Genomic DNA, 13,148 nt, shown 5'->3' on the forward strand with positions numbered 1-13,148 from the left:
CTCCGTAAGAGCTATATTATAAATTTGAAACTATAATTTATCAATTACTTGTGATTGCGTTGGTTTTACTTGAAATAAGGGCAAGTAATTGGCGTGTTTTTCGTCTACTACGGCTTGGATTGAGGTTCAATTCCCTAAGCTTAAGGAGGATACTTTTTCTGATATTGTGTCAGTGGTTCGAAATCCTCTGTTACGTAATGTCCCCGGTGGTTCAAGAGCCTGGAAATTCCATGCTTGAACGGGTTGGTAGTGTGGTATGACGGCTGGATGACTCTTACCAATCTCTGCTCTCTAATGAAATTAGTAGTGAAGTCTGCATTTGCGCATTTAGTATTGCCTTCGAATCATCATTAAGGATGAATTCCAGATTCAATAGTCCAATAGTGTAACTTTAATGTAACGTTAACAACTAAACCAAACTTAAAATAAGAGCTTTTAGGCGATTTGCTTAAAAGCTGTGTTTTTTAGTGATTTCTTAGTATGAACCTGTGACCTTATCTGTCTTATCTTAATACTTTGGCTACAGAAACTACTTTCACTGACATTTAGAAATTATAATTTGTTCATACTGCGCATATGGTAAAGCATATACGCAAGTTGATATAAATTAATCTCTTTATTTTTGTTCTGGTTCTGATGTCTGTATTTTTGATAGGAAAATATTGATTAGTTAAGATAATACATTTCTTAATTTTTAAATTATGGCAAGAGTAATGTCCATCTCACAAGACTGTCTTTTAAAGGACCCAGTTTCAATTGAGAGGCCTGCATCTGTGCTTAGAAGCAAGAAATTAAGAACAGTCTTACTTTTGCTAGGAATAACATTTTCTGTTATTGGTATTGTGGGATATTCCATTTTTCCGAATTTGTTTAGAGTCTTAATAGCAAAGGTATGTTTTTATAATTTCTTAAAACTTATTTTATGTTAGTATTATTTCAGTTGTTTTGATTATTTTCTAATTTTGAATATTTAAAAATATAGTTTTGTGAGTTACTAAAATATAGAGCTTCCAAAAGTATTGAGTTTGAAGCTAAATTTCCCGAATGTGAGCACACAATTTTGTAGTAAGGGCTCACAACTGGTATTTCACTGATTTGTATTTAGCGTCCTTTTAAAATGGTGGTTCCTCTATTTCAACTAAAAAAAGGGGAAGAATAAGTGTTTCATTATTGGAATTTATTTTTCAGAAATAAGATAGTTTTGTTTGCCATAATATATTAATATAAATATTTATATTTGAATCTGAGGCAAAATCAGTGTTTTTTAATGCTAAAAAGATAGGTTAGAAAGATATCTACTTGATATTAAAAATTTGCACTTTTTGATATAGGTATTTATGATATAGAAACCACTTTTTTGTGGCTGTGCATAATGTGTTAAATTTCTAGAAGTTTCTTATTTCAGCGACTAAATTTAAATGAGTTTAACGCAATACAAAATGAAGGTAATAAAAATGAAAATGAAGGTAATAAAATTGTTCCAAAAATGAAGGTAATAAAATATATCTAAAAGAAACAATGTAATGAAACTTTTTATTAAATTTCAATGCTGAACCTGTTACAGAATAGCATTAAAATCTTCAAATTTGTTTTATGTCGTAACGCAGTACCAGAGTGAAATGTTTAATTCATAATTTATATTCCATGAATTAAGAGTAAAACTAGATTCTTCTAAAACTAGAATATATTTTCTTAAAACTAGTTAAGCTAGATTTGACTTGAAAGATCCGAACTCATCAAAAAAATTTCAGTCTTATTAACTTTAGATTAATATACTGTGGAACGCGAGTTAATCTAGATTTATAAGTAATGGCGATAGATGGCACTGTTGACACTTAAACTGATTGACTTTAAGAGACTGTTCATGGTATCCCGCAACTGCATTTGTATATTCCATCTAATAACTAGACTTGTTTATCAAACGCTGACGCTGATTTAATAAACTATTAAGGGGTTCTCTTCAAATAGATCTAGAAGACACTTATTAGTTTCTATAATAAGATAGCTTTTTAAACAATTTGTCTTCAAAATAGTTATTTTGTGCCTTGAGATTTATATAACCATTTGAATTTTTTCATCGGAGTATATTTCATAATCTAAATGTTAAGAGTATGTGAAACATACGTTGCCAAATTCATTAAATCTATAATTCATAAGTTAACTGAACATTTTTTTTATTAATAATTAGTTTCATTTGGGTATTTCTTAAGAAAATAGTTTCTGATTTTAAGCCTGTAACTGAAAAATAGTAAGTTTGTTGAAAAGATTTTGAATTCCAAGGAATACAAATTTTTAAATTATTTTAAACCATGCGAATTTTAAATAATAAAATATAAAATTGTATCGAAGTTGGTAAAATAGTTTAAGCTAGAAAACTTCTAAAGTCTTATATTTGAATTTACCTTCCTCAAACTATGCGACTGATTTCACAAAAACTTGTTTCTAATAATTTAAAATTACATAGTTTAGAATGAGATAAAAACCATCTGTTTGGCTTAAAATTCAAACTCCTGGCGTGAAAAAAGAGAAATGCTTGCTATCTTACAAGTCAATCCTTAAATCCCATTTTATAACTAGACAAGATTCACCTGTGTCCACAAATCAACATTCATATATGTAAGGAAATGCAGTTAAATCTAAGAAAAATTGAAGATCTATGAGCCTGATATTTCTAATTGTGTAAGTTTTTCCTCAAGTTATCTGCAGAGTCAGTTCTAAGAATTATTTTCACCTATTTTTCCTTAATTATACGTCAGTTTAATACGATAAATGACTCTAATTTCCGTGTTCAAGAAATGAGTGACATTATCTTCCGAATTTTTTTTTCGAACTCAGTGCTTATAAAAGTATACAATATTGCAATAAAATTATGTTATCAAAAATCTGACAAGAAATTGAATTATATGTTAAAATTTTTACCGTTTTAAAAACTTAGAAATAGAGCAGTTTTTAATGTTTAAAGAATACCTTGCACATTAGCATAGTCGTATGCGTACGGAAATGACATTTTTCAACATCAGGCACTTCAGTTTTTTAGTCCTTTATACTGCATCTTGAGAACAAACGTTCAATATATTGGACAGCATTTGGTAAAATTTCATAACTTCAAAGATATTTTTGTCTTTGTCACTATAAAAAATATTTACTCTCGTTTGTTAGAATTTTCTGAAAATTACAATAAAGGTAACGAGTAAGATTGAATTAAACTTTTGAACAGTTCTACGGCATATAAATCTTATTTGAATCTAGTGCAGTTTGTTTTATGTCAAGAAATTCACTATAAAGAGTTCTGTAGTACGCAAAAAATGTTAAAATTTATCATTAAGAATAATTAAAAACACATTATTTTTAAATATTTCATCGCATTTAAATTTCTACATATTACTAAGTAAAAATTTGTCTTTATCTAAAGGTCTCGGAAGGATATACAGTTTAATTAGGGTAAAATGATCCTGAGTTAGTACCCTTCTAAATGACCATAAGAAGGATACACACATGTGGCTTCATAGAACTCACGTGTGCATCCTTCCTCGGAAACAAAGGGTTCTGTAGAAGGATGACAATGGTTTCGAGAGATCCAATATTTTTAACCAGAAATAATATTTATATACAATCAATCCACAACTTAATATTTCGCTTGTCTATGAACTTTGTAAAAATGCGAAAGAAAAAGGTAGCAAATTAAAAATATATATATACATATATATTTCAATAACTGTATATTGTGTAAATCATGAAAAGATTTGAAATTTATTAAAATTTTAGAAGTACTTCTCATCGAGCTTTTCTTTCAAAAGATCAAAATTAAAGAATAAAGAATTGAGTTTTTCTGAACTATTTTCATCGTTTATAACAAGAGTTCTTTCTTTAAAATCTCATCTTATTAAATATTTCAGTCTACACATTAAATAATTTTAAAATAATTAAATTGTTTTTTTTTTTGTTTTGTTAGTATACACACAGTTGCTAATTAACTTTTTTTTTTGTTTTGTTAGTATACACACAGTTGCTAATTAACTTTTTTTTTTTTTATATAGTGCTAGTGTTCCGCCCAAAAAAGCTCTATCATTTATTGTTTCATAGACGAAAAAAATTAAACCACTGACATAACCACTTTCGTTCAGTTGGTCCAATGGCTTCCCCCTCCCCCACTATTCGAAATTATTTTGTAGATTTAAAAAATATCTGACTACTGTGGAAATTGAATGCAGTTTGGAATTGACGTTAACTATTTGCGCAATCGAAGTCTTTTAATATACTCATGCTGACAATTAAAATAACTGATTATTAACAACCACAGAAGCGCAGTTGCTACAGCTTTATAAATTTTAATAACAATTTCAAAAATAGTACTTAACAAACGCGTTTTATACTCTCAACCTATTTTTAAAAATATAAGTCCTCATGACATTAAACAGTGGACAGAATGTAAAAATTAAATATTTACCGCTATACTCATTTATAAACCAATACCTTAAGAGCATTAAGAATTGAACACAAAATATATCGTTCTTCAAGCATGTTATTCAATTACTATACAATAATATTTATCTCTGACCCAATTTTGAGTTTACAACTATCAATGTTCACTTCCGTATCCTCGCAATTTTGAACTCTATTCAGAAGACAAGGTAACTCCTGGGTCAAGTATTTCGAGAAATTTGCCTTCAATGAACTAACCAGCATTTGCGTTACATATAGAGGAAAACCATGAACACCTCCCACGATTATCCTGATGGCAAGGGGACTCTAACTCATGATCAATCCACTACTGAGGATATTTATACGTCAGTACTGTGGTCGGCGCGAGCCGGGTGCAGAATTCGTATCGACCAGCCATCGCTGGAATTCGAACTCTCATTGGGAGGTGAGTGCTCTATCCCTTGAGCCACCACGGCTCAATACAATCATATTGAGCTCCATTAACCACTGCATATTAATTTAGTTTCTAAAATTTCTAAGAGATTGAAGCAGCTGAACATATGAGCAAACTGGTTTACATCTCTCCTAGTGTTTTAAAAGTTTTTATCAGCATTCATGTACGTAGAAAATTTTTTCTCATAAAAAACGATCAAAATTAATGTTTAATCGTAAATATCCTTTAGTGGGTTTTTATTTACTAACTTTAAACGTTTTACACTTTTATTTATAAATTAAGTGATATATTTAAATTTTGAGTTTTAATTTTTGTACTAAATTAAGAAATGTTATTAGTTAAATAATTTCTTTAAAGCAGATACATGGGTAATATCAAGAAATATTTCTGCTATAAAAACATGCACATGAAAAAATAGAATAAATAGTATAGTAAACCATAGCATTGCTTCCTTGAACCGTTATACCATGAGAACTAGTTGCAACTTGAACGCGTTAAATTAAACCATTGTTTCATGTTTTAAAGACTGATAAAAAAAAGTTAAACTTTACATATAGGATTTTAAAACAATTGTTATAAGATTTGTTATAAAAATAGGATGAATACGCGCTATGGAACATCTATTTAAGGCATATTATTATCTGGAATTCTAAAATCGTAAAAATTTGCAACTTTAATGCAATGAATTCAATCCTGCTTCTTTTTAAGTTCATTTCTGCTTCGTAGATAAACCAAAATCAATTTAGTATCGGATTAGTAAATTTGAATGTGTTAGTTTGACTATTTCTTTAATTTGCTTATGAAATCTTACACATCATTATCAAATATTTTCTGAGACATAATGACGGTTGGCCAAAGTGATTATGAATTAACAATTGCATTTGAGTTGCATTAAAATGAAGTGTGACATTGAAACTCCACTTTTGACGTCAATGAGGTTTTTTGTCAGAGAAAGGAATAATAACAGAACATAATAGATACGTGATAAACAAAATTGTTTTGAAATTCAAAAAATAGGAATTTTTTTTTTGTAAAGGGGAAAACAATTCGACTTGTTATTAATCACTTATTTTTTCTTTATTTACTTAAAAGATTGTAATAAGAAAATAAGGTGAAATGATGTTCACTCTTATTGATACCGAAAATAAATTTTTTCTCCTTCTCGCATGATATTTTATTTTATAACCGTCGTTCAACAACAGACCCAATTTTAGGGTTTACAACTGCTAATGTCCTACGTAGCCTTGAAATTTTGAACCCAGTACAGAAGACAAGGGAACTCCTACAAGGGAAGTATTGGTTGAAATTTGCCATCGTGGAGGACTTTTTGATGGAACTAATCCGTATTTGCGTTACATGGAGAGGAAGACCACGAGAACCACCCACGGTTAGCCTGACGGAAAGAGGACTCTAACCCATGATCCGTCTACCACTGAGGATATTTCATGTCAGCACTGTGGTTGGTGCAAGACGGATGCGGAATTCGTATCGTCCAGCCATCGCCGGGGTTTGAACCCGGTTCATCTCATTGGAAGGCGAACGCTCTATCCCCTGAGCCATCACGGCTCTCTCGCATGATATTGGTCACTTAAACAAAAAGGTCCCTAAACAGTCCCAAGGCTTAATTTTTAATAAACAATTTTCGTGCTTTTAGCATGAGCAATAGAATAAGTGATTTAGAAACTAATAGACTGCACTTGTTATATCGAGTTTTTGTTGCATATATAGAAATGTGCGTTAGTATCAAACTCAATGCCTGATTTATGGTTTTAAAAATTTAAACATGTATTGTTAAAAAATAACTGGTTCAGGACTCTTGAATGAAGGAAGAAGTCAGGCCCGATAGTATTTTCACTTAACAGTAAAATAATGAGAAATGTAATCTCGTTATCGCGAGTCAGAAAGGCTAATTTCATATAAAAAAAACTTCAATGGTATCTCTTTTGAGTTTTTTTGTGTAACTTCCATAACTTTCTCCCAAAGAGAAGTTAGGTAGTTTCAATATTTGCATACTTTTATTCTTAATTACCGTTAAAGGATTTAAGGATCATTTCACCTTAATCAACATGCAATCTAATTAAAAAGTACATTTTTTTTTCTTTCAAATCATGACTTCCTTCATACGTAACGTATATATCCCTTTCTATCTATAATATGCATATAATTTTCACTAAAATAAGCGATTACGTAAATTATGTAATCGCGTAACCAACAATGATTTGAAGATTTAATGTTCTTTCAAGGTCAACAGGAGTTTCGTAGTATTAGGGGAAAAAAATCTTCAAATTAATGATTGCAAGAAGAAGAGAAATCGGGACGTGAAAAAAATTTCCAAATGAAACGTCAGAGAATTGTCCAAGCATTTTTATAGTATTTTTTTTAAAGTATAAGATATACAGCATCCAACTTAAAGTTTCTTTCTTATATCGTAACCTTCATTAAATTTTATTTCGAATAACATTGCAATGGACTGTTTATAATGCTTTCGGCGTATCCCTTAAGACACGTTTTTTTCGGGGTTTATGAATTATGTAATTTCATCATGAACCTACGTTTTAGAATTGAAATCTGATATTATATATATATATATATATATATGCAATTATAACTACTAAAATCATTTATAGCCAGATTAGATTAGCCATCGTATTCGTAAGGTGGTTTACTGTAAAAATGTGATTTAAAAAAATTTGCTTTAACCTTCCGAGGTATAATATGGCATAAAATGTAATTTTTTCTTAAATAAGATTAGAAATTAACTGATAAGTGCGATAAATTATAAAAAAAACAATTAAAAAATAACTTTTATAAATTTTTAACGAATATTTTTAATGTAGGGTATATTGGTATGCTTTGTAGGATATAAGCAGTGTAGGAATAGTACTTACCACGTGAGGTTTTTACCGGTATTTACCAAGGATTTCGCAGTCTTGAGAAAAACTTGTTTTTCCCCACTGTTTTTACCGTCTTAAAAAATTTTCCTTTGCTTTATAACTTTTTGTAAAAATAAACATATTTTTTTCCATCGACAGAAAAACTTATTCTTTCTGGTTTTTTTTTTTCTTCCAGAACATCTTATAGCGTGCATTTAAGGCAGTTCTGAAACAATAGTTTGGAACATAAGAAAAGTAGTTTTGTAAACATTACTGCAATATCTGATTATTTTAAGAACTAAAGTTCTAAAAATTTTTGCGAGGGTTGAAGTTGTCCTGCTATGCCTAATAAAAAAATATTTTCAAATTTGTCCTTTTTAATCTTTTACATTTATTTTTTTCTGTTATAGAGCTTTATTATAATTACTCTATAATACAGTAAAAATTCAATAAAACTAGATGAGATCCCCACCAATTGATAATATTAAATGCAACAAAAATGAATGTTTATTACAAGTAAAAAATTACCGCTCTGGCAACTATTTTTTGCTATTGCCAGAAATACTTTTTTTAAGTGAGTAATATTACTTGAAATAAAAATAAATAAGACTTTTTCTGATATTAATATTAGAAAAGTGAAAAACACAAATTTTATTTTCGTTTTGAAATCTTAAATTGGAATGTTTATAATGCACATATGTCTGCGACCACCGGGTAAGTAGTCTTAATCCGTAAAAAAATTCTCTGCTGTTTTTTGAAATTCTACTGTGCACTTCAAAAGTACACACCTTTTGTCGATCACAATCTATCATGCAGACTATTTTTCCTTTTAATAGTTAACTATTGATCAACATTGTGTCATTGGTGAAGTCAAAGCTGTTTGCACTTTATCTATATTTTTCTTTGCATCTTGCAAAAAATTATGTTATGGCAATTTGTTGTTAGTTATGAAATCGTTAGTTTTAATGAAAAGTAATAAGAGACGACGTAAAATTTTTGAATTAAATAACTATTTGCTCTTTACAATTTTTTTCATCGCCCAATTTCGATATTAGCTACAGAAAGGAAATAAAATAAGTTCCTATCAGTTATAAGTAACAAACCAGCATTTCTGTAAATAAACAAGGCCTTATAGTATACCAATTTTTCGCCATGGTATTTGCCGGTAAAACCAAGTTTTTTTTTTTTAAACCGTGTCCGGTAAAAGTCAAACCCTGGATATAAGTGTGCATTTCTACAAATTTTCGTCACGGAACAAAATCTACTCTACTCAAATGAGATTTTTATTCCACAAAACTGTCCAAACAGTTACTGGAATCTAATTTCATACATTATTTTTTATTGCAATTAATTTCAATAAAAAAGATCTAAAAATATATTTTTACAAAGACTACATAGACAATCTCTTTGTAAAGACATGCACAAACTGAAATTCTAAAATATTTTTTGAATGATAAAATTGTATAAAAAAAAATGTCCTACATATTCAATGCCTGGTCTCAAAAGATAAATCCACTGTGGGTCGCAAGGCTATATTTTTCTAAAAAAGTGGAAATAACACTCCAAGTTATGTTTGAAATTATTTTTGGGAAAACAAGGAAATGTTTCTTGCGATTTTATAGTTGTGTAAGAATTCTGGAGAGGATTTTCTTCAAAGATTTGTTCGAAACAAGACTGAATGAAAACAGCTGTATTGCTGCAGAGTTAATAAATCTTTTGAGTAATCAAGTTTACTTTTGGGATAATTCGAGTTTATCATAAGGAAATCTACAGCTGTTACGTTTTTGATACACGATAAGGTAAGCAAAGCAAAGATATTGAGTAGCAAAGATATTGAGAACTTAACATTATTTTTAAACTTTTGTCTAGTCTTCTCCTTAGACAGAACTTTAATAATGTGCCTAATTTTCCTAATTTATACGTAAGAATAAAACTATATTTTCCATGTCAAGGTCAGGCAAATCTGTCTGAAAAGCATGATTATTTTTAATCTACCATAAATTTCTAATTCATAAAAAACGCATGTATTTGGGTTAATTTTAGATTTCAGTGAGCCCGGTTATACCCAGGGCTGGGTTATACCGCACTAATGTTCAAATGACATGTTGTAAAAGACATTTTTATATCTGAATATATCTAACTGAAAATGAAAATTTTGGCGTGTAAAGCCTTCCACTCAATCTGGTTAGCAAGTTTTAATTTTTCAAAGTAAGGAACTACAAAGTTCATAGTGCTCTAAAGAGGTTTAAAATAAATGTCGCTGAAAAATTAGGTAAAAATTGAGAAGGAAAGATTTTTAATTTTTCACTTATATTCTAACGAAATGAATAATTTTCTTGATGCTTCAAAACTTATGCGAAATTTATAAACAGAGTAGATCAGAATACAGGAAAATAGTTAAAGATGTAATCTATAATTTATTCAAATGAGGAGGTAATACAGGCTATAGCATTAAGAAACTCATTCTAAATGCTTAGTATTAGTGTTAATATCAAACGACGAGGCATTGAGGAAAATAATCGAAATTTTGACAACGACTATCGACATTTTGACAACTTTCTGACAACTACTTCAGACAAAAATAATAATAATAAAAGGGGTTAAAAACATATTTTAAATTAGTATAAAAAGGGAGAAAAATTTTTCATACATGAAACAAAGTACTTAAGGAAGTTTTCTAAGGCAACTGAAGTTAATTACGAAAATTTAGTGTCCCACATTTTTTGTTCTAGATATGAAATGCAAAAAATGGACTACCCTGAATAACTTTCGATCTAATGATTGGATGATCACATTCTGGGATTCAATCTAATATTTCATATTATCTTTTCATATTTAGATTAGTATTTCTTACATCAATATTTGATTGTATTATACGATCCCTCATAATCAACTATCAACGATAGGCACACGAAGCCTATAGCAGAACAGAGAAATATAATGAAAATTTTGTTTCGATTCTTAAATATAATCCGTTATCTTATTATATGAAAAATTCTAAATATATTCTTAGTCTTTGTTTTTAAACTCCCGAAAGTATCTCAGTGTACGAAAGTTATAATATTAACAGAACCAGAAAAAAATATTTCAGTATGAAAAAAAGTAATTTTATTTCATAGTTCCTATAAATATCCAGTTTCATCCGATCAGGATTTTTACGTACTTCTATAGAATAACAAATTTACACTCAAAAATCTTTTTTACATTAAAATTTAATTGAAGTAAAAAGTAAAGCTAAAGCAAATTTAACCAGTTCTGTCTATGAAGTTGCTTGAAAAGAAACCTGAGATATCCTGTTTTGTCCACCGTTCTCGTATTTATAAAACTTTTTTATATTCAAAGTGCTTTTTAAAAATTAAATTTTAAATTTTTTTTCTCTTTTTTTAAATTCTACATTCAAAATTTATCCAAAACTTCTCAAAATTTCAGTTTTTGTAATAACTTCCCATTTATGATCACTTACTAAACCAAAAGTAGTATTGAATTGAAAATATTTTTTTACAATTATAATTACCTTCAGTTTCAACAAAACTAAAGAGCGCTTGCGTTGCATTTCTTTTTGAAGCATAAACGTGCTTCTCAAATCTTTTCTAATAAAACAAACATTTTAATTTTTTAAGATAACTACTTCTGAATAATATCAGATAAAAAAAAATGTGCTCTTCGAGAAAAAAACATATAATTAGAAAATACAGCTTTCTAATCTTTTAGCAACACTTCATACCAGCCATTTTTTCCTTATTTCGAGGAATATTTTATTTTTTAATAATATTAAGAGTAATACATTAATTTTATACTCTTCTTGTTTACTGAAACTAGTTTAAAGTTATCTTAATAAGTGAAAAAAAAGAATTGAAACTGCTTGATATTTATTTTAATGACAATTCAAGTTCTAGCTTTCTAGTTCCAATTAAGTTCTTCTAAACATGTGTACAATTGACTATTAATATTCATTTCACTACCACAAGAGAATATCAGCAATGTAGAGATAAAACTGTTACGAATGATTTTTAAATTCTATTCATACGTGACTATTAAAAAAACTATGACAATGACTATTAAAAAATGTAATATAAATTCAGTGAAGAAAAAACTTAATCAATTAGTTTTTAGCAATTAAAATATTTTTAGAGAATTAAATAAAAGTATCTGTCAATGCATTTTTCACAATTAACAAAACTCACTCAAATGGTTTATACATGAATGAGATAAGGAGATTAGTCCTGCTTTATAATTTTAAAAATTTATAGCAAACTAAAGGAAATTTATAAAGTTCGAAACACTGTCTCTAAATAAATACAATATATATTTTTAAGGATTTTTAATCAAAATGATTTTAAAAGTTTATTTCCATGCATTTAAAAAAATTACAAGATTTATATAAATAAGAAAATTTAAAGTACATTCTTGTAATAAAAATATTTTTGATATGTATGTCAGAAAAATATCTTTCAAATATAGCGAAATACTTTATATAAAAATTTACTATATTCCGAATGTTACAAACATTAAAATCATGTGAGATTTCACCGTATTCTCCCTTTAAGAATAAAAATATAAATAAATCCGATTGTGGCTGCAACAGCGAGTAAAATTTAATCCCATCCAATTTTTGAACCAAGTGATACTTTTGTAAAAAACGCAAGTAATATAAAAAGCGAATTGCAGAAATGTACTCACACAGGGTTGACCGTACGAAAATTCTGGGCTTTAGATTTTTATTAAGAAAACATTAGCAATAATAAAAATTTAATAGTTTTGTCAACTTTGTAACCATTGATAATTAATAAGTCAGTCATTTTATATTCTGTGCAACAATAACCGTAGGCCGGCTTAAACATTGAACTGCTAAGTCAGATAAGAAATAACGAATTTACTTAATTGATAACGTCTTAAAATAGATATTAGATGTTTCCAAACTAAAAGCTTCGACGTATTAACATTCAATGTCACTTTTAAAGTCGCGTCTGTTCAGTAAATTTTATTCACTTTGTTGTAAACTAATTAGGCTTATCTAATGCTTTTTCAGAATCCCAAAGCTGCTTAGACCTTCAGTTGGTGGCCTTAATATAGGAAGGGAGGGGTTCCCAATAGTTAAAAATATTACTTTCATAGATGAAATCTTTGCAGTTTCTGAAGAATTAGTCTTATCCACATGTGTCATTCCATTTGGTGTGATGAAATACACAGGAAATACTTTTCGGACGACTAACACAAACCAGAGTTAATTGCAATCTTTCCAAAAACAACAATTAAGAAAACTGTATCACGACGGATTTAAAGTGCTGCGGAATTTTAGTCTGCTGCCAGAATCGACCTCATGATCTCAGTTGGGTAATTTGAACGACGTTTTGAAAAATTGCACCATTGGAGCACAGTGGCTGGAACTTTGAAAAGTT

The 13,148-nt window shown here is 28.8% G+C and overlaps 1 protein-coding gene across 1 annotated transcript in view; it reads left to right on the forward strand.

The window, feature by feature from the left end:
• Positions 1–267: 267 nt before the first annotated feature.
• The window catches only part of LOC107443635 (lysosome membrane protein 2), a 128,698-nt gene continuing 115,817 nt past the window's right edge, over positions 268–13,148 (forward strand). The window contains exon 1 of the mRNA XM_016057571.5: positions 268–890. Coding sequence (XP_015913057.3) covers positions 702–890 — 189 coding nt within the window. The 5' untranslated portion in view covers positions 268–701. The remainder of the gene's footprint in view (positions 891–13,148) is intronic.

The sequence above is a fragment of the Parasteatoda tepidariorum genome, chromosome 12 (assembly GCF_982258835.1).
Source record: "Parasteatoda tepidariorum strain Cologne lab strain chromosome 12, Ptep-v5.0, whole genome shotgun sequence".
In the NCBI taxonomy this organism is placed as follows: Eukaryota; Metazoa; Arthropoda; class Arachnida; order Araneae; family Theridiidae; genus Parasteatoda; species Parasteatoda tepidariorum.